The sequence below is a fragment of the Erythrolamprus reginae genome, chromosome Z, assembly GCF_031021105.1.
Source record: "Erythrolamprus reginae isolate rEryReg1 chromosome Z, rEryReg1.hap1, whole genome shotgun sequence".
Classification (NCBI taxonomy): Eukaryota; Metazoa; Chordata; class Lepidosauria; order Squamata; family Dipsadidae; genus Erythrolamprus; species Erythrolamprus reginae.
Window position 1 is genome coordinate 9,182,674 of NC_091963.1, and position 23,378 is coordinate 9,206,051.

At 41.4% G+C, this 23,378-nt stretch overlaps 1 protein-coding gene across 5 annotated transcripts in view; it reads right to left on the reverse strand.

The window, feature by feature from the left end:
• PRKAG2 (protein kinase AMP-activated non-catalytic subunit gamma 2) overlaps nucleotides 1-23,378 on the reverse strand; it is a 247,892-nt gene that overhangs the window by 26,432 nt on the left and 198,082 nt on the right. For all 5 annotated transcript variants that reach the window (XM_070728762.1, XM_070728763.1, XM_070728767.1 and 2 more), the window contains 3 exons: nucleotides 12,551-12,660; nucleotides 10,115-10,196; nucleotides 7,860-7,918 (listed from right to left, as the gene is read on the reverse strand). In XM_070728762.1, coding sequence (XP_070584863.1) covers nucleotides 7,860-7,918; nucleotides 10,115-10,196; nucleotides 12,551-12,660 — 251 coding nt within the window. The remainder of the gene's footprint in view (nucleotides 1-7,859; nucleotides 7,919-10,114; nucleotides 10,197-12,550; nucleotides 12,661-23,378) is intronic.

The following is a 23,378-nucleotide window of genomic DNA, read 5'->3' on the forward strand; positions in this document are numbered from 1 at the left end:
CTGCAGAAGGAAGCATGAAGTGCTCCAAAATCTCCTGGTAGATGGCTGTTTTGACCCTGGACTTAATGAGTGGACCAATACCAGTAGACACTGGCATTGTTTGTTGTTCAAGAGCGGCTTGACAAGAGGAATACAACATTTGAAGCCCATGTCCAGGATCTGTCTCTGTGTGGTGGCTCTTGATGCACTGATTCCAGCCTCAGTCCACTCCTTGTGAAAGTCCCCAATACTTTTGAATGGCCTTTTCCTGACAATCCTCTGCTACTCATGCACCTTTTTCTTCCACACTTTCCCCTTCCACATAACTAATATTAATGGGCTTTGATACAGCACTTTGGGAATATCCAATTTTGTTTGCAATTACCTTTTGAGGCTTTCCCTCCTTATGAGGGTATCAATGATGGTTTTCTGCACAATTGTCAGGTCAGCAGTCTTTCCCATCATTTGGTTCCTCAGGAACCCTTTGTAGATGTTATGCCTTAATTAGCCTGGGACACTTTGACCCTGGAATATTGCACCTTTTCACAATATTCTAATTTTCTGAGATTGTAGATTTGAGGTTTTCATGAACTGTACCCCGTAATCATCACAATGATGACAAATCACGGCTTCAACTATCTTGCTTTGCATGTCATGAGTCTCTCTCATATATTAGTTTCAGCTTTTAAGTTGCATTACTGAAATAAATGAACTTTTGCAAAATATTCTAATTTTTCGAGTTTCACTTGTATATGTGTGTGTGTGTGTGTGTCTCAGAGGGCACCTTCCTTTAAATAAAAATAATGAGGACACAACAAAACAGGACTTTAAGGGGGTTCATTTCTAAGAGATGAGTTTTTGGGGGTTTTGTATATTCATTCTGAAATATTTTTTGATCCTGGCAACTGCCTGGACAAGTCCCTGCCATTTTTCTTGACCTGATTCTTAAAAAAAGTTTACCATTACCTCCTTCCTAGGGGAGGGAGTGGGAGACTGGATCAAATTCATTCAGCTGGCTTCATGCCTAAGCCTTTCAGTTCATAGCTCAGTGCCTTTAACCACTATACTAAAATGTCTCCATATAAGCAAAGACTAGAGAATAAACAAATTTAAAATTCAACTAAGGAGCTTGCCAAAATTAGGAAAGAGATCAAATTCTCTTTGATCAGCTCTTCTACATAATAATATACAGCTCTTCTACGTAATAGAGATCCAAATTCCATTTCTTAGAATTAAGAACTATAATCAGTTCAGTATTATTTCTGTCAATGTTGCAAGTATTTTTCATTTTAAAAAACCCAATTAGGTTAGAATACGAATTTATCTCAAATGTTTCATCCTACAGTGCTTTGAAAAAATAATTTTTTTATTCTAATATCAATGGTCCCCAACAAATACTAGTCTGAACAGTGATAATCATTAAATAACATTTCTTCCTACTTTGTTTCCTTTTTCAGTTTTTAAACCTTTCCCCTGTTGGGAAAGTGAATGCTAAGTGGGAGTTCATAGTTTCCTGGGAGCTAGAAAACTGCCAATCTAAGGAATGGAAAGCTATGACTTTGCTTTCAAAAATGACTACAAAACCAGCTTGCATTTTAATATATATGTTAAATGGTACATATCTTACCATATTATACAAGCCTCTATGAAATGCATCACGATTACACTAAACAGAAGCTTACACTGATTAATTTGTCATAGTTTATCCAACTCAAATGGAAGGAAATCAGAAAAAAAATTAAAAAGTAGAAAGTATATGTATAGTCAATAGTATACAGTAGTCCCTCACCTATCGCTGGTGTTACGTTCCAGACCTGGCCGCGATAGGTGAAATCCGTGATGGGGAATTTATCGACTGATAGTACTTATTTAAGTATTTCTATTGTAATTGTTTGGTAAGTTTTCATTGTTTTAAGTGTTTATAAACCCTTCCCACACAGTATTTATTTTAGATACAGTATTTAAATACAATATTTACAATTTTAGATATATATTTTTTTTGGAAAAACCTGCCGATCGAGTTCGGCGGGCTGTTTAAATCTGCCGATCGGCTTCCTCAGAAACCCGCGATGAAGTGAAGCCGCAGTAGGTGAAGCGCGGTATAGCGAGGGACTACTGTACAGGGAAAGTAGATTCTGAAAACAAAGCTGTTCTTCCTTACTGCATTAAATTGTTGGTATTAATTTATGTTACAAATAAAAATTGTGCCTCTCCTGCTATTATTCATTTAAAAGCAAATGTGTTAACAGTACTTTCAAAATAACATCTTAGTGAAGAACATTTTTCGGATAAAAATTGCCCTCAGTTGAATTCCTCCTTTTAAAATAGTGGTAAAATTGAATGATGAAACTGTTGGATCTTGCTAATGAAGTGAAAGATAGCTACTGACATGCATTTTTTTTTACAATGAAATAGGGAATATATGGTCTCCAGTTTCTGTTAAACGATTTCCAGCAGCTCACCAACAAAGCAATGCTATCAACAGTTCACAAGTATCTGGAGATAATACCACAAGGGCCTCATATCGACTAGATGCAAATATATTCTGTTGCTGCATAATATTTATTTATTTTGGAGAAGTTATATCAGCGCTCATCTTAAACAATCCTGGGTAGCTGATAAGCAATATATAAAGACATTTTAATAAAAAGATAAAAATGAAAATTTTATTTTAAGATTCAATAATTAGATCTGCCATTATAAAGAAATATTGCTTATTTTTATTAATAGACATGTATATCTTTGTGTAAGTTTAGGTTTAAACTTAGAATCAGAGGTTATTTTTATTTACAATTGTAATGTTATTTTGGTTATTTAATTGGTTTACTTTTATATCATTTTTTATGTTTTTGATTTATTTTAGAAGAGATTACCTTACTATATATTTGTATCCATACAAAAGAAAGTCAGAAGTCAGTTTTTGTTTCCCCCCCTATATTTTTGTCATTTTTAACTTTTTAACTTCTCTATCCTTGATCCAGTCCTCCCAACCTCTTTTTCCTGTGATAGTTTTTTTAACCAAATTAATAAAATTGGCAAACAACATATTAATAAAACTCAATACAATTATGATCATAATATAATCAAGGCAATTCCTATAGCAAGAGGCATACTAAGCTCCCACTAATGGCCTGGCCAACAAATTGAGTATATGCAGGCTTTCAGAAGGCCAACTGGATTAACCCTGCTGTTCTGTTCGGGTCGTATGTGACCCGAAGCCAAGTTTGAGTCCCTGTAAAAAATTTTCCCTGCATATCTGAAACTTGAAATTTCATGACTTTTCATCATTTCAGGGGTTCTCTCTATGAGAATTTTTTTGGGGGGGTGGGGGGCTTAGTTTTTGCTGAGCAAAAAATGTTCCTAATGTTATGTTCGGGTCACATACGACCCGGACCGAAAACACTTCATTTGAAGTGCTTATGTTTGGTCAATTTGAAAACTTTTTTCACTTGGAAAGTAGTCTGAACATTTCTGCACACAATGATATGAAAATTGAAATGAAAAAATTAATCCTTATTGGTTTATTTTGCACATAAATGTGCCGCCCCCCCCCCCGTTTTTGTGATTTTTTTTCAATTTATGGATAGTTTTGCTTGCAAAATCCATTCTATTTTACTGGAGTTGGTGTGGGATTGGTAGCTTGAACATTTCTGAATATAAGAAAAATATAAAGGAACTGAAAAAAATGATTCTTACTGGTTTTTTAACATCAGAAATAAGGCCTCCCCCCCCCCCCTCGGCTGCTTGCAATCATTTTCACTTTTTATTTTTTTATGCTCCAAATCCGAAATATTCTTTAAAATCTTAGGCATTCATTTACTCAATTTAACAATACTGGTCATCAAAAAATATTTTTGGGGTGGTGGCTAATTGTTTTCTGGGCAAAAAAAAATCATAACTTAAAATCTGTTTCTGTTCGTATATGACAGGACCAAAAATATTTTTTTTAGGTACTTGAATTTAATCTTTTTGAAAACTTTTTCAACTGGAAAACTAGTTTGAACATTTATGAACATAATGATATGAAAATTGAACTGGAAAAATTGAGACTTATATTTTTATTTTGATCAAAAAGCCCCTCCCCCCATCCTTTCTGAATTTCGTGTCAATTTATATTTTTTAAGGCTACAAATCCCTAAGGAATTTTCCCCCAAAAGGTTTGATATACTAAATTGAACATTTCTGAACATGAGAAAAATATAAATGAACTGAAAAAAATGGTTCTTATTGGTTTATTTTTGCCACAAAAGGGCCACCCCCCCCGGCCTTGCTGTGTGCCATTATTGTCACTGTTTATACATATTTGTCTATAAATATTTGGAATATCCTTTTGAAAATCAACCACATTGTAGCCAGATAACTAATTTTATGAAAGAAATCCATTTTACTAAAAAAAAGTATGTAAGTTTGAAATTAACAGCATAATTTTTATATAAATTGAAATAAATTTATATGCAAAATAAACCAATATGCATCAATTTTTCCAGTTCAATTTTCATATCATTATGTTCAGAAATGTTCAAGCTACAAATCCCACACCAACTTTAGCAAAATAGAATGCATTCTGCTAGCAAAACTATCCATACAGTAAAGACTATTTCACAAAAACGGGGGGAGGCACATTTATGTGCAAAATAAACCAATAAGGATTAATTTTTTCAGTTCAATTTTCATATCATTGTGTGCAGTAATGTTCAAGCTACCAATCCCACACCAACTTTAGTAAAATAGAATGCATTTTGCAAGCAAAACTATCCATAAATTGAAAAAAAATCACAAAAACGGGGGGGGCGGCACATTTATGTGCAAAATAAACCAATAAGGATTAATTTTTTCATTTCAATTTTCATATCATTGTGTGCAGAAATGTTCAGACTACTTTCCAAGTGAAAAAAGTTTTCAAATTGACCAAACATAAGCACTTCAAATGAAGTGTTTTCTGTCCGGGTCGTATGTGACCCGAACATATCACTAGGAACTTTTTTCGAACAGCATACAAGGGAAAGCCATCCATATCTCAGGAAGAAGGCTATCCCCATCAACCAATCACCCCCACCCCAAAAAAGTACTGCTGCAGTTAACTTTATCACCGTTTCTTAATTAAACCAAGAAAAATTTAAACAGAAACATAAGAGCACAACAAACTCGTTTATCATCTGTCAGGAGCCCCGGTGGAATAACAGTGGAAAGACCCCAAGAAGCTCAAACCCCCAGCCCAGGTCAAAGTTCTCCCTTTAAATAACCTATGGAATAATGGAGAAACCTCAAGATATACCAGTCACAAAACACCTACCTTGAAGTCTGGGTTGAAGTTCCCAATTCCAAGAGCAAATACTAGGATCTTTTGTTACTATCTTGTACCAGACCCTATGCCAGGAGGTTAATCATTTACTCCTGGTAACAGATTCTCATGACTTTTTCTATATGATCCCATGCACCAAAACCAAATTCCTTGTGTATCCAATCACACTTGGCCAATAAAGAATTCTATTCAATTCTATTCTATTTATGGATATTCTGCACCGATATACGTTTAGCAGTGAAAGGAATGTGTCTGCATTGAATAAAAAAAATTCCCTTGTTCACTGTTGTGAGAAGGTCATCTCATTCCAAATTAATAAAAACAATTACAGCAATACTATATCAAAAGAATGATGCATGGAATCCATAATAAGATGGTGCACTGCGCCGACTGATTAAGATATTATAATAATTATTTATACAATGGATCTAGGACATGACCACCAAAAATAGTGTGAGATGAGCAGTGCAATAATATACCATTCAATGCTGCAAACATAATCTAACAGAAGCAGTCAACTAAGGATCATGGCACATATGTGTGTTTAAGGAAACTACACTGGGGTCAGTCTTTGGGGAATATACATAAAGAAAAATTCTTCATCCCATTTAATGCATTGGTAGTTTGGCAGCCCTGGTTGATCAGTAATCTACAGCTTGATTCATTTTCTTTACTTGATGTATACATTATTTCCTACTTATGATTGTGAGCAATTATAGTTGAATGTACTGGAGTATGAGACACAAAATAAGTACAGATGCTACTGCAAGGAAGTAAAGAAGATAAGCAAATGCAGTAATTGTACATTTGGGATTTGAGGACAGGATGCACAGAATTGCTGTGGGAGGACAATCTGTTTCTTAACTAACCAGACTGTATCATTTAGATTTCCAAATGCCAGCAACTTTTAAAGTTGGTTCTTCTTTCCTCTACATCTGAGATCATAAATGCCAATAGCAAGGGATACGTGTATTACAAATTGGTAGGCATAATTTCCTTATGTGTCCAATCATACTTGGCTAATAAAATTCTAGTCTATTCTATCTCATATAAGAAACAGGATTATTTCTTTTAGAAAGATTAAATATCATGTTTGCTTCAGCTGACTCTGTGTACCACACTAGCTATGTCCACTGTTGTGTAAACTTCCAGATGAAAAAAGTATGTTGACTATTTTCATTGTCTCAAATGCAGTAAGATAGGAAAAAAAAAATCAGGAAAAAGGACTAATGACATAGAAAAAAAATAGTGGTTTTCCCTCAACGTAACACTTACTGGAAGGTCAATACAGGAAATTATTATGGTTCATCGCACAATCAGCCAGATTCAGACCAGATTTGGCATTTTATCCACCAATCAAGTCCTTTCCAAGGACATGGGGTACGCAGATGTTGATGTTGTTAGAGGTACCATCGCATGATGTAAGCTGTTCTGAGTAAAGCCGCTTTTTGCCATTAACTGATGGTGACTTTGTCAATAATGATGGTCTTCGATGGGTGCTCCAGTTGTTTGGGGAATGCATCCAAGGTGCCTATTATTATTGATACTACCTTTGCTTTCTTTTGCCACAGTTGTTCTATTTCCATTTGCAGATCTTTGTATTTTGTTATCTATTCCAGCTCTTATTTCTCTTTTCTATTGTCTCCAGAAACTGCCATGTCCAAAAATAACTTACGTAAGTATATGTGGTTCTAACAATATGCCAGATACATGACTGAACAGAGAAACAGATCAACAAGTATCAAATATGTGCTTTTGAATGGCATGTGTAAAGGGGAAGTACTTTCATTTTTAGTTATCGGCAGGTTCAAATACAACTACTATATTCAAATATCAGGAATAATTAATTTCAGGCTGGATAAAAAAATAGAAACATGTCTTCCTAGCAATCATTATGTCTCAAATTGAAATGTGTATCACACCACAACATTAGCTCTGCCCTTTTATACTTGTGTTGCAAAGTGGAATGCAAGTATATAAAAGGTGGGGTTTATATAGTGATACTTGTTTACTTACTAGCCATCCCCCTTCTTCAGACATCTCTGCATGGAGACTTCAGAGTATTAGATTTTGATATATGCTAAAATGTTAAGCTGCATTGTAAAGCTAATTGTTATGAATTGGCTTATGAGTACACTAGGCTGAGAGTTTACCAATTTACTGAAAATCCACTAATTATCTACATAGCTATTTAAACTATACTGTACATCTAATTTAAGTTTCTGCAATTGAATACTAACCAATCACACTAGATCTATTCCATTGTTTGTATATTTCCCAAAACACATCAAATGTGTTATACATTTTTCTGGGCCAATCATTGTTAAGCATTACTAGTTCCATCTAAGGAACAGGCATTTTTCTTTTCATTTGGCAATAATCAGCCATAATATTGAAAAAAAATAAGGCAAGCAAATCCTGTTCAGTTTTACACCTACAGATTATAGCATTTGGAAAATTCCATATTTATGTACCATGTTAGAATGGTATTCTTTCTCTTAACCATTATTATATTACTGCTTATATTTCTGGCATCCTGATTTATCTGTAAAATGTGTAATTATGAGGTGGCACCTACCATTGGAGACTTGTAGTATCTATGCAGTATATTAATGAAATCTGTAATAGTTAACATTCCTGTAATAAGGCAAAGAAAAAGCACGTTTAATCCAGTTTTCCAGTCTGTTTTTAACTTTGTTAAACTTCAAGCCCATGTGAAGTCCTGGAAATATGCACAAACATAGTAATTATTCTTCATAAATGACACTAAGAGTTATGATATCATAATTACCCCACAAAATTTAAAGTTTGAATATGTTATCCACCAAAGAGCTAGAACTGTTTTTCAGGTAAAGTAAAATTTGACAGTTACATAAGAGTTTCCATTTATTCTTTGCTTATTAAGAATTTCATCTTAGCATATTAAAGGAATAAAATGCATACAAGTTCTAAACATCCTTTCCCAAGTGCCAGAATTTAATTTAATGCTTCAGGTAACAGCATGCCAAAATGAGGCAAATCACTATGGATGACCAAAAGCAAATGTAGCTTTTTCTGAACTACTTCAGTTACAACAAATTTGTCCATTATTTTGGAGGCATGCCCAGACAGAAATTTGGTCCATAGCATCCAAAATCTTCTAAATGAAAGATAATTGAGTTTCAACTATATACCTGAAGTCATATTTCTAGTACAGTGATACCTCGTCTTACAAACGCCTCGTCATACAAACTTTTCAAGATACAAACCCAGGGTTTAAGATTTTTTTGCCTCTTCTTACAAACTATTTTCATCTTACAAACCCACCGCCACCACTGGGATGCCCCACCTCCAGACTTCCATTGCCAGTGAAGCACCCGTTTTTGCGCTGCTGGTATTCCCCCGAGGCTCCCCTCCATGGGAAACACCACCTCCGGACTTCCGTGTTTTTGTGATGCTGCAGGGGAATCCCAGCAGCGCAAAAACGGGCGCTTCACTGGCAAAAGAAGTCCAGAGGTGGGGTTTCCCAGCGAGGGGAGCCTCAGTGAAATTGCAGTCCTATTCTTTTTAATATGTTTGTGAGTGACATAGGGGAAGGTTTGGTAGGGAAGGTTTGCCTATTTGCCGATGACTCTAAAGTGTGCAATAGGGTTGATATTCCTGGAGACGTCTGTAATATGGTAAATGATTTAGCTTTACTAGATAAATGGTCAAAGCAATGGAAACTGCAGTTTAATGTTTCCAAATGTAAAATAATGCACTTGGGGAAAAGGAATCCTCAATCTGAGTATTGTATTGGCAGTTCTGTGTTAGCAAATACTTCAAAAGAAAAGGATTTAGGGGTAGTGATTTCTGACAGTCTCAAAATGGGTGAACAGTGCAGTCAGGCGGTAGGGAAAGCAAGTAGGATGCTTGACTGCATAGCTAGAGGTATAACAAGCAGGAAGAGGGAGATTATGATCCCGCTATATAGAATGCTGGTGAGACCACATTTGGAATACTGTGTTCAGTTCTGGAGACCTCACCTACAAAAAGATATTGACAAAATTGAACGGGTCCAAAGACGGGCTACAAGAATGGTGGAAGGTCTTAAGTATAAAACGTATCAGGAAAGACTTAATGAACTCAATCTGTATAGTCTGGAGGCCAGAAGGAAAAGGGGGGACATGATCGAAACATTTAAATATATTAAAGGGTTAAACAAGGTCCAGGAGGGAAGTGTTTTTAAAAGGAAAGTGAACACAAGAACAAGGGGACACAATCTGAAGTTAGTTGGGGGAAAGATCAAAAGCAACATGAGAAAATATTATTTTACTGAAAGAGTAGTAGATCCTTGGAACAAACTTCCAGCAGACGTTGTAGATAAATCCACAGTAACTGAATTTAAACATGCCTGGGATAAACATATATCCATCCTAAGATAAAATACAGAAAATAGTATAAGGGCAGACTAGATGGACCAGGAGGTCTTTTTCTGCTGTCAGACTTCTATGTTTCTATGCAGCATCGCAAAAACACAAAAGTCCGGAGGTGGGGTTTCCCATGGAGGGGAGCCTCAGGGGAATCCCAGCAGCGCAAAAATGGGCGCTTCGGCTGGCAAAAGGGGTGAATTTTGGGCTCGCATGCATTAATCGCTTTTCCATTGATTCCTATGGGAAACATTGTTTCGTCTTACAAACTTTTCACCTTAAGAACCTCGTCTTGGAACCAATTAAGTTTGTAAGACAAGGTATCACTGTATATATAAAAAAGAAGGAATAAAGCAGAAGAAAAAAAGTAATTCATACAAGTATACAAATCTAATAAACTATAAACTATATAACTAAAATTTCATACCAACAAATATCAGCCTACCTACAAAGCTTTGTTTTTTGCTCTCCCAAAGTGGAGCTGCTCGAACACCATTTGCCACTAAAGCAAAGAAAGCTTTCTTTACCTAAAAAAAGAAAAACACAGCAAAAACCTATCTTAAAGGAGTTATTTGGAAATAAATATCTATTTGAATTTGAAACCAAAAAACTGCAATAGTTGCATAACAGGGATCATTTAATTTTTTTTAAAAAAAACACTTACGACTAAATAACTGAAGAAATGAGGCAAAAATTAAAAACATTAGGATGTATGTAAAAGAAAAGGTGATTTAATTTTTGCCTTCCTTTGCCTTTTGCAAGATTCAAAGTCATAATAACTGCTTATTTTATAAGGTTTACTGCAATGAAATTATACATTTTTCAGAAAAAAAGGAAATAAAAAATCACTTACAGCTACTTTTGTTGTTAGTCAGTACTAAAAAAATCTATTTATCACCACAGTAACATGTTATGACTAGCAATATTCAGAAATAAAACTTTATAAAGAATATGACAGTGTATGCGTTACATGTCTATTTCAAAATTATCAGATTTTTGTTCCAAGAACTAGGATCCTTACAAATGAGAACTATAATCACATTAATCACATTCAATAGCTACATTATTCAAATGAATTTAATGGAATTGTCAAGCAACATTATTTGTAATCTTGGTTTTCTCTGGTTATTTCTCATTCTTTGGTCAAGTTTAAAATGGAATTTATATTACCCAATTTGAGCCTATACTGAAATTAGATATTGGGTAGCCTAAAATAAAAATGATGGGAACTGCTGTCAATTTTAAAACTATCTTTATCCTGAAATAAGCTTAACTGCTATCCTCTGGCCCTGATTTCTAAATCCATAATAAAATATTTTAAAGTCTCATCCATAAAGCTGTTTCCTGTAACAGAAAAGTTATCATCTGTTGAGCTCCCTAACTCTGTATCTGAAACAGGCTGAATACTGCCTACGCAACTTGTTTGTCTCTTATCCAGTGACATTCTGACCACAAGGGAGATGGATTTCTTGTTTCCTCAATCCCTCCCCAACTTTTTTGATGTTCAACTTCTACTCTTTTCAATGACTGCAACTGTATGTATGCTGTGATTTGAGACACAACTCCATAAACTGTTTTCCGAGGCTCCAATTCAAAAAAACCTTCAAAAAGACCTTGACCATGTATCAGAATGGTCAAACAAGGGTCGCTTTGAGGCCGGCGGTGTTTGCAGTGGTGGCGGGAGCACGATGGAGCCTGGTAGCATTGTTGGGAAATGGTGTGTGTGTAGTAGGCGTGTGCTCATGATGCGCCCCCCATTCCCAGCATGCCTCGCGTGTCTTGCGGGGGGCATGACAGGTTTTCTGCGAGGCAAGTGGCATCCCCTGTATAAAAGGGGGGGGCGGAGTGCCACTCGCCGTCTCTTTCACTTTTGCCGCCAACCTGGCTCGCAGGCACAGGCTGGCGGGGAACCAAAGAGGAGGCCATGTGGCGGCCTCCCCGGTCTGGGCACCCGTCTTTTAATACGGAGCCCACATGGCTGGGCTCCGCAGCGTTGATCACGGAGCCCGCCGGGCTCTTCAGCGTCGCACTGCCAGGTGGTACTGCTGGCTGGTAGGGAGGTAGCGCTGCCCACATGGCTGGACTCCACAGTTTGGAACGTGGAGTCCATGTGGCTGGGCTCTTCCACCTTGGATTACAGGCATCAGGAGCTGGATCAGCGGCCTGGCACAACAGCAGCAGGGATGAACAGCCTGCCAGGCTCCCTGGCCGTCTGCTGCCCCAAGGTGGCTTCCCCCACCTGTGGGGAGGTGGGAGGTAAGAACGGAGCCTTCAGGCATGGGCTTCGCCATCTGCCCCCCTCCTATTCCCTCGGCCGGGAGATCGGTGGTGGGCTAGGCTGTCTCCCTTTGCCCTCCCCCCAACATTATGCCGAGCTTCTAGCTCACAGTAAAGACATAGAAACATAGTGGAGGGATGGCGGGGGAGGGTCTCATGATCCATTTGGTCTGCCCTTATGCTGTTTCCTGTTTTTTGTTTTGGATTGGGTGTGTGTCTGTCCCAGGCATGTTTGTACCTGGTTGCGTTGGACTTCCTGGCCACGTCTGCCAGTAGTTTTCTTCCATAGGTACACCACTCTTCCCGCAGTAATGCTTTCACATGTTGCTGATATTATTCTTAAAAACATGGGGCTTTTTGCTCCAGCTTAAGGCATTCGTGTTCATTACACGCAGAACGTTATCATCTTTATTGGTTGCCTCTTATTATCAACAACTACATCTATTGCTTGCAGCCCCCTTTGCATAAACTCCAAGAAATCGATTTAGCTCCGAGGGGGGGGGGGTGTTTAGATACAGCTCCTAACACCTTATCTCTAATAAGATTTCTTATCATTTTTCTTTTTGTTTATTACAGACACAAGACAACTAACTAATGAACTCACCTGTAGTGTAGTATCAAAAACGACAAGCTTTGAGCTTGTTGGAACAATATCGTAACACTTATGTGACTTCATGAATCGCATGTAGATATCACTTTCTGATTCACCAACAGCTGTAAGAAAATATTTAAAGATTTTGTAAAAACTTTTCAGTTCATCTTGATAGTATTTTAAATAAAAGTGTAGTCTCTTTTTCAACATATTTGCAGCTTTTTGTACATACTGTTTTAGGGGAAAAAGTGATCACCCTTTTCCAAATATATTCTAAATGTTTTAAACTATAATTAGCAATAGCACATAGATTTAGATATGTTTCACAGTCCTTTACAGCCCTCTCTAAGCAGCTTACAGAGTTAACATATCACCCCCAACAATCTGGGTCCTCATTTTACCCACCTCGGAAGGATGGAAGGCTGAGTCAATCTTGAGCTTGGTGAGATTTGAACTGGTGAACTGCAGCCAGCAGTCAGCAGAAGCAGCTTGCAGTACTGCATTCTAACCACTGCGCCACCATGTTCATTAAATAATTAATTCCCATAAGCCCCTACACAGTATGACCAGCTTTAATCAATTATATCGAAAAATGTATATTGGTTAAGGTATCTAATTTACTGCATAAGATTGGTATCATGTCATCCATGAATCATTTGATTTAAATGTGACAGAATGGACACATATAAAAACAATATTTTTAAAAATCTGATAATCTTGTCTGCTTATTTATTTAACTCTAGATTAATGTTTTCAGTTCATTGATTTCTTATAGGAATCTGTAGTCCAGTTGTCTCTGGCAAGCTGAATGAATGCGTACTAATTTGATTCCATTCTGATTTTAATCAGAATGGAAGAATATTTTGTTTTTCAGCAATTATTTCTCCTTATTGTACTGTATTATATTAATGTTTTATACTCATGTCCATTTACACCAGAAGAAATGCAGAGGACTCTGGATTCTTTACAAAAGGATAAAGCTGCATGATTTGATGTCATGTGCCCAAAGCTATTGCAGAAATGTGGACCAGCAACTAAATTTTGGCTTGCCTTCTTTTTTAGTACTATACTATACTCAGGATGGCTACCTCCTATATTCAAGAAGAACAAAATTATTGCAATTTTAAAACCAGGGAAGGACCCACAGCTTTCACAAAGTACAGGCTCTTCTCTGTGTCACCTTTTGTGTCACCACTTGGGTTAAACAGAATAGTCCTAGCAATAGATTTCCAATCCAAATGGATTTTGCCACAAATATAATTGTAGTTTTGAGTAGACCTGGACTCCAATTGGGTAATGTCAAATGAGGTGACTGGGGCAAGTCTTAATTCCATCATATTTGGGGGGAGTTTGACCCTGTGACCCCAGATGAAGTGGACAAGGCAATAGGAGCGATGAGCACCTTCACTTGTTTGTTGGATCCGTGTCCCTCCTGGCTGGTCTTGGCTAGTAGGGAGGTGACATGAGGATGGCTCCAGGTGATTATCAACTCTTCTTTGAGTGAGGGGTCCTTCCCGCAACCTCTGAAGGAAGCGGTTCTAAGACCCCTCCTCAAGAAGCATTCCTTGGATCCAGTCTCATTGAATAACTATCTTCTTGTCTCTAACCTTCCCTTCATTGGAAAGCTTTTTGAGAACGTGGTGGTGCTCCAACTCCTGCGAACTTTGGAAGAAACGGATTATCTAGACCAGTGATTTTCAATCTTTTTTGAGCCGCGGCACATCTTTTACATTTACAAAATCCTGGGGCACACCACCAACCAAAATGACACTAAATGACACTCTCCTCTCTTTTCCCTCCCTCTTTTCTCTCTCTCTCTTGCTCCCTCTCTCTTTCTCTCTTGCTATCTCTCCCTTTCTCTCTCATACACCAAACTGGCAACAACGGCATCGGGCACGGGGCTGGCACCTCCGTCCCGGCCCAGCCAGTGGGCCAGTGCCAGCCCCACAGCGCCAGCATGTACGGCCTCCAGCAACATGTTCAATAAATTGTTGCAGCTTTTCAATTTTGCAGTTGATTTTCCAGATATTAGAAGGTAACAGATCTGTCCAATCTTACCCCAGGTACTTATGCGAGTTATTATTATCTGGTTCCAGGACTTCACCAAAGGCTGGTAATTTGCATATATACCTCTGAGGTAGAATGTGGCTACTACTGTTTTTGTTAGATTTGGTTAGAGATACCATTTTTTGAAACAGTCATCCAACTTCTGGAGATCTTGAGAAAGGATGTCCTCTGCATCACTGAAGTTGGTTGTTTGGGCTGTGAGATGAACCGTTGAAACTTACCTGAACGGTCTTCTCGATGCACTGCAAGGAGAGTCCAACGTGGGTAATTCTCCAGTCTCATTGGAGGGACTGAGTTTTAATTTAAACATTATGCAGGTACCGCCCCCTAGCCTACCAGTCATAAAGAAACGAAGGAGCAGTAAACTATAACTTTTTTTATTAACAACTGGAAGGCACACCCAGGCCCAATTTCTTCACAGTGCCAGACAAAAAGAGAGACCCTTGGTCCACCAATTGGGTGGGATTTGGACTCTCCTTGCAGTGCATCGAGAAGACCGTTCAGGTAAGTTTCAACGGTTCTTCTCCAATGCACTTGCAAGGAGAGTCCAACGTGGGATATACCCAAGACATAAACAGGGAGGGAAACAGGACCAAGGGCGGTCAAGTAGAACACACCCTTTGTAACACCCTCCTCCCAAAGGCTGCTTCCGCTGAAGCAAAGGTATCAATCCGATAATGCTTGATGAAGGTAGATGGAGCCGCCCACGTGGCGGCTCTACAAATTTCTTCGATCGAAGCCTGTGTAGACCATGCTGCCGAAACAGCCGCACTTCGTGTTGAATGTCCAGTAATTCCCTGAGGAACAGTCTGTCCTGAAGCTGTATAGGCCTCAGTGATACAGATCCTTATCCAACGACTGATAGTTCGTGAAGACACTCTAGTACCTTGTCCATGCGATGAAAAGGAAATAAACAATGCTTCCGATGCCCTGAAAGCCTGTGTCCTACGAATATAAAGTTTTATTGCCCGTCTCACGTCCAATTTATGCCATCTGAGTTCAGATGGGTGCGTGCCATGTGTACAGAAATCAGGCAATATTATCTCTTGAGTTCTATGGAAGCCAGAGTTCACCTTGGGGATGAAAGACGGGTCCAGTCAAAGAACCACTCTGTCCGGATGGAATAGACAAAGGTCAGCTCTTACTGACAGGGCCGACAGCTCCGACACCCTCCTGGCTGAAGTAATGGCGACCAGAAAGGCCGTTTTGATGGATAAAAACCGCAGCGATACCGTCCTCAACGGTTCAAAGGGTGGAGCTGTCAAGGCCTTAAGGACAAGAGATAGGTCCCACGAGGGGAACCTATGGACTGGAGCCGGTCTAATATTTGACGCTCCTTTTAAGAAATCCCGAATCCAAGGATGTCTTGACAAGGGTTGGTACTGGTCGTGGTTCAATATTGTAGACAGAGCTGCCACATGGCGCCGTAACGTGTTCGGAGCCAGTCCCTTGTCTAATCCCGCCTGGAGGAAGGTCAAAACAGTACCAGGCAAGGCTGCTACCGGATCTAGCTGCCGGTCCTCACAGAAGGTGCAGAAGGCTGACCACGTGGATTGGTAAATCCTCCTTGTAGAAGGTCTGCGTGCCGCCTGCATTGTAGCGATGACCGTGTCAGGGAGACGTAATTGCCTTAGACGGTCCCCCTCAAGTGCCACACGGTCAGGTTCCACCATTGAGGCTCTGGATGTGCGATGCATCCCTGACTGAGGGCTACCAGGTCGTCTGGGATTCTCCAAGGAGGGGAGACGGACAGCTCCTTCAAGTCCGAGAACCAAGCCCGCCGAGGCCAAAAAGGTGCTACCAGCAGAACTTCGGCTCTTTCCTGTATGATCTTGTGTAGCACTCTCTGAAGAATACGAGTAGGAGGGAATGCATACAGGAGCCCTACTGGCCAGGGGAGGCGTAGTGCATCCACCCCTTCTGAACCCGGAGATGGGAACCGGGAAAAGAAGCAGGGTAGCTGAGCGTTGTGGCACGTAGCAAAGAGGTCCACGATCGGTGTGCTGAACTGAGCTGTTAATGCCCGGAACACTCCTGGATCCAGCTGCCACTCCCCCGGGTCCAAAGTCCTGCGGCTCAGCCAATCCGCCGTTACATTCTCTTGGCCTGAGATGTGCTCGGCTGCGAGAGAGGCCAGGTGGGTCTCTGCCCACTTGAACAGATTGTTGGCCTCCTGCATCAGGCGCCTGGATCTCGTCCCGCCCTGGTGGTTGATGTAAGAGCGAGCGGAAACGTTGTCCGTTAGAACCAGGACATGGCTGCCCTGCACCAGATGAGAAAAACTTAGCAGGGCGAGAGACACTGCCCTCAATTCCAAGAAATTGATGTTGATGGTTTCCAACTCTCGAGGAGTCCACAAGCCCTGGGCTACATTGGATGAAAGGTGAGCACCCCATCCGAAGAGGCTGGCGTCCGTCGTGAGAGTGATAAAGTCCTGTCCCTGAAAGGGTGACCCCCTTTGAATAGCGGTTGAGGTCCACCAACGCATGGATCTCCTGACCGCTGCAGGGAGAATCACCTGCATCCTGGTATGGCTGGTCTTTCTCCTTTGATAGGGTAGGAGAAACCATTGGAGGTCTCGAATGTGTAACCTGGCCCAGGGAACCACGTCTATGCAAGAAACCAACGTGCCCAGGATTTTGGAGAGAAAGGCCAGGGAAGGTCTTGGTTGATAAGACAGGTCCTGTAGTAGAGTCCGGATATTGGTCTGTCTGTCCTCCGATAGGAAAACTTGGCACAAGTCTGTATCGATGATGGTGCCCAGGTGAGCTAACCTGGTTGATGGAATTAGCTGACTCTTTTCCAGGTTTATGGTAAACCCGAAAGTTCTTAGGGTCGACAGGGTCAGTTGGAGATCCTGCTGTGCCCGGTCCCGGGACTTTGACAGGATCAGGACATCGTCGAGGTATGCCATGAGTCGCACTGACCTGTGTCTCAAGGTGGCCGTGAGGACGTCCAGAAGTTTGGTGAACGTCCTCGGCGCGGACGACAGTCCAAATGGCATCGCTCGATATTGGTAATGAGATCCGTTGATGGAAAACCGGAGGAATTGTCTGTGCTCCTGTAATACCGGTACATGGAGGTAGGCCTCCTTGAGATCGATGGAGGAGAGGAGGTCTCCCGGTCGTATGGATTGCAGTATAGACCTGAGGGAGTGCATTTTGAATTTTTGATAACGCACATACAGATTCAACCGTTTGAGATTTAGAATCAAACGGACCCCGCCCGAAGATTTGGGGACAAGGAAAACAATGGAATAGAAACCTGTTCCCCTCAGGTGAAAGGGGACCTCCTCTATCGCTTCTATCTCCAGGAGGTGCTCTATCTCCCGGTGCAACAGTGCCCTCTTTTGGGGGTCTGTCACTTGAGGACAAGTAATGAAGCGGTGTGGGGGTACACGGAGAAAGTTGATCCGCAACCCCTGCGTTGCCGTGGCCACGGCCCAGGAGTCGAGGGATGCAGCCCTCCAAGCGTTGGCGAAGTGGAGGAGCTTGCCCCCCAGAGGGTAGGGGTCCGAAGAGTCATTTCCCACGTTTGGAACCCTTAAAATTGGAACCTCTGTAAGGACGGCGTCCCTGCTGGTAGGGTCTGCCTCGGTCCGCGAAGTACGGTCTGTCCTGACGGAAGCCTCCCTGGTTGAAAGAGCCCTGAGAGAAATTCCTCGAACCCTGAGAGACGGTTGAGGAGGGCTCTGCATGAAAGTTCTGCCTTCTATAAAAAGGAGTGAACCGTCGTTCTGCTCTCCTGTTGGATCTTGGGAGCACCTTCTTCTTATCTTTGTCCTTGATAAGGACCTTCTCAAGGGAATCGCCGAACAACTGTTTCCCTTGGAATTTGGCAGAAGCTAGGCGCCATTTTGATTTTACGTCCGCCTGCCAGCTTCGTAGCCAAATTAATCTCCGGGAGGACAAAGAGGATGCCAGCGCACGGGATGCAAATTTTGCCGCATCCATGGTGGCATCTGCGGAGAACTCCGTTGCCGCCAGCAGCTTATTTAAATCCTGGCGGAACCTGCCATCCTCCTGACTTGCACGTGCCTGCATGTCCTGTATCCACAGGATAGTTGCCCTATTAAAAAATGAGGCAGCCGAGGCGGCTCGCAAGGCCCAGGCTGCCATTTGGTGAGTCTTCATGACTACCATCTCGGCTCTTTTATCCTCCGCCTTCAGACCCTCCGAAACCTCCGAAGGGACCAAGGCGTTGGACACCAAACTTGCCACAGGAGTGTCTATGGTTGGAGGTGTTAAAAGCGATTCCATCTCCTGATCGAAGGTGTAGTATTTCCTATCAATCAGAGAGGGGCCTTGCGCTGCTGCTGGCGCTTCCCAAGGTCTTTTAATATTGTCAAGGAAAATATCAGAGGAGGGAATGGTTTCTGGTTCCTTTTTTGGTAGGACCCCTTTTGAGGCCTGTGCAGTGTTTTCTGCAGGCAACTTCCCCTCTCCTGCTCCCTCAAAGACCAGCTTCGCCTTATTTAACATGATCCGAAAGAGAGAGGGCTTGAAGAGACCTACAAGGCTTGGTGGTTCGGGTGGTTGCTCATCTCCCGACAAACCTTCGCCTTCTTCACTGTCATCCTCTCTGGGATAGAGGTCCTCTTCCATGGAACCTGGGAAGGAGGCTGGAGCAGGAGGTGCCCACACATTTCTATGCTTTGGTGGAATGGGAATCCCAGGGGCCTGTTGTTGTGCCCCTACTGTAATCCCTTGGGCATAAACACTGCTTATTAGGTTCTGTAGATCCTGAGGCATGCTCTGCCATGTATCAAACGAGCTCCTCAGACCCACAGCAGAAGGTGTAAAGGTGGCTGTGGGCTGGTTATGCTGAGCACCCGTGTTGCTGGCCACGGGCAAGGTATATTGGGGTCCTGAAGACAATAGGGGGCGTTCAGGCGACCAATCACGTTCCGTTGCCGAGCCTACAACCCCAGCAATGCCTAGCAAGGGGGAGGCCAGGGGGGGCGTGGGCCCCCGAAGATAATTAGGCTGGGCCTGAGGCGCTGGTGGCTGTTTCTGGGCCATTTCTAGCTGCCTCTCCAGTGCACGTATCCTCTTCTCAGCCTCCTTAAGTGAGGCGGTCTGAGAGGATTTAGTCTTGGCCTTTTCAGAAGAAGGCTTGTCCTTGGGGGTAGTGGGCCTGATGGAGGTGGCCCCCTCCTCCCCCAAATGGGCCGAATTATCTGTCATATTTGATCACTCACGGTTGTATACAGACGATAAGGCCGATCGCAAACGCAGCTAACAAAGCAATGAGGTTGTGTCCTCAATGCGGCTGCGTGTTACTAGGCAAAAGGGGGGGGGAGTTTGCCTCGGAGCGTTCCTCGCTCCTCTCACCCCCAGCGATTTGACTGCAATCGGCCAAACAAAATGGCCGCCGCGCCGTTGCCTTGCCAACCGGCGGGAAACCTAACAGCCGCTCCCGCCCTTTTGTACCCGAAGGCTGGCTCTGACGCCGTTTTGGCGTTTATGCAGGGATCCGTTGTTAACATTCCCCCTCTTTCCTTGGGGCTTGCCCTGCTGTTAAAGCCGCAGCCTTCCCATGGTCGCCAGATCTTCGGCTATGGTAATATTCGCCGGGCGGGGCAGGCCCTTTCCGGCGGCAACCGTCTCCCATCCCAGGTGCGACCTCGGGGGTCGGGAACCTGGTCGCCCTATAAACTTAATGCCCCCCCCCACGGCTGCGCTCAGCTTCCCGTGAGCGTCAATGCCATGGAACAAGGGGGGGGCAGGGCATAACAGTCAGACGGACAGAACCCTCGGAGGGTCTGATCCGTCGCTGTAAAGGAGAAGCCAATCCAATACAAGGAAAGACCTGCAAACAAAGAAAAAGAATATAGAAAAGCATTAGTGAACAGAGAAAAACAATTACAAAGGTATTTAATCATCTATTACTACTAATACTTATGAGGAGAAACTCAAAAAATGTCCCATTACTGCGACTGAGTTTTGATGACTGGTAGGCTAGGGGGCGGTACCTGCATAATGTTTAAATTAAAACTCAGTCCCTCCAATGAGACTGGAGAATTACCCACGTTGGACTCTCCTTGCAAGTGCATTGGAGAATGATATAATTGGCATAGAGAAATTTCCAAGAAATAGTTTCAGGGAGTTCATGAAGTTATTATTTTTTTTAAAGGCACTTGGGGAAAAGGAATCCTCAATCTGAGTGTTGTTTTGGCAGTTCTTTGTTAGCAAAAACTTCAGAAGAGAAGGATTTAGGGGTAGAGATTTCTGACAGTCTCAAAATGGGTGAACAGGGAGCAGTAAAGGACCATGACATAACATCTTGATGTATAAGAGCAACAGAGCAACTTTTTAAATTTTTGCCTGTAAAAGAGGCAATGGCAAGACACTGTAACAAGCCAAACTAAAGGTTTTCAGAGGTGAGCAACTGTCTTTACCTAGAAGAAAAACTTTAATTGCAGATGCCAAGTTCAGGTCTCTTTGCCACATGGTCAGTCACCTTCACACTTAAAACCACTTTGTCTCTGCCACTGCTAGAGTAACTAAACCGAACTGCAAATAGAATATGGAAATGCTGCTTTAAATGTCTTTTACTCTCAGATATTTCAGATTCATTTTATAAAACAGCATAAATTATAACTCACTGCTTTAGGTTTTCTACTTAAAAAGTATTGAAATATAGAGAAAGGCAATATACAAACAAACAAACAAAAACAACAACAAGAATAGTAATAATACAATAAGTTACTGGTATATATTAAATTGATGGGCTGGATAAATCCTCACTTTTCCTCAACCATGACATTTTATACCTGGCATTCCAAACAACTGAGTGAAATGAAAGCAGATTTTTCTTTTGTAATGTTCTAATAAAACACTCATTACTACATATCTCATCCTTATAGTGGATAAAATCTTAAGTCTAAAAACAAAGTATTACAACACATAAATACACAATAATTGTAAAGTATTATACTTACATACATATATAAAACAATAAAAATGAAAATAATTATAAGGTAACGGAAAAGGAGAAGAAAAATGGAAGCAAAAACAGTAACTTTTTAACATTTGCACAGAGGGCCTGAGCAAATAAACAATTCACAAATTTCAGGGAAGAATTTTTCAAAAGCTAGAAGGTCAAGCCAACACAAAGCAAATCTACCTGTGAGCAGCATTCTGCAGATCTAAGTAAAAACAGCAGCGGCTTTCCCCTCTCCCTTGCTGCCAAGCACACACAATGATTTCAGTTTTGCAATGGCAAAGACTGTCCATTAGATGTCCTGGTTTAAATATTTATGACCTTATGCATCATATGTACAATATTTAATGCTACTTAGTAGCAAACTGGAAGCCAAGGTGGTTGCTTCAATAAATACAAAGCTTATACCATGCCAGGTGTCATATTCAGCATCTTGGCCAAACCAGTCTGCAGTAGCTGAATCCTCTTCATTCAAAGAGTAACCTTGTTTAGCTTGTGCCTTTTAGTAATCTAAACATTAAGGTTACCAGCTTATGAACAATAGGTTCTACCACCACTGTTTGGACTTGGGCCTGTAAGTTTTTCACAGGCACTTCCTTTTTCCTGCTGTGGGCAGAGAAGGATGGCATTACATCTTCTTTCCTTCCTGGGAACCACACACTTTTTCCAAACAGGACTTGATGGGGTCCCATGGTGTTGCCCTACACCAGTGATGGCAAATCTGTGGCATGCGAAATTATATCTGAGAGCACCCAAGGTGTTGCACTGTGTCAGCTCCAGCATGTATGCGCGCACTGGCCAGCTGATTTTCAGCCATTTTCGCTTTTCACCAGCTTCAGAAAAGCCTCCTGAACCCTGCAGACGGTGAAAAATGGTTCAACAGTCTACCAGAAGTCCAGAAGCTTCAGTGAGGGCTGTGCACATGTGCGTGGGGACAGCATGGGGGATTGTGTGCATGTGTGGTAGAGGCAGTGTGGATGTTGTGCACATGCATGGGAAGGCCATTGCATTGTGGGTGTGGGCATGCGTATGCAAGCTATCTCATTCATGTGCACCCTTTTTGGCATCCAAGATAAAAAAAAGGTTCGCCATCACTGCCCTATACTATTTCTTTCTGCTTCTAGCTTTTTTTCTTCATTATTTGCAGTGACTATGCTCTAATGTTGGGGTCCTAGATTGAGAGGCTACTGGGATACATGAGGCAGGAGACGGTCCTGTAAGTAATCTGATCCTAAGCCACAAATCACTTGACTGCATGATCCTGCAAATGGCTATAAAAGTAAGCTGAATGCTGAGCATCCAACATGCAGTTGTGTCTTTGAGGGAGTGGGGTGGGGTAAAGAATTTCAGAACTGGATTTTAAGCACCCCAGGGAAGTCCGTTGTAACTTCATACAGTCTCTAATGACCAGTCCTAAATCAAGGACTGTCTGTATCAAGGATCCTACATAGAGGCTGTATATAGCCCATAGCCTGTATACATCCCACAACAAACCATTGAATTAATCATCATTGTAAAAAAAGGTTGTAAAATTATGTTGGTCATATGGGTATCCCATTTTATAACCAACACAACCACGATGGGCAGGCTGCATTATGATTGTAAGTTGAATTTTAAAAAAAACAAAGGTGTAAGTCCACATTAGATGAAACCTGGCTCAAAAACAGTAACTGTGAGAGAGCTCCTGGAATCCTATAATTTAAATATAAGCCAGAAGTCAACCCCCCCCCCCAATGCAATCCTTTGTTGTATAAACATAAGCATGGAATCAAAATCAAATGAAGTATTAGTACTGCTTCATAAAACCTTGGTAAGACCACATTTGGAA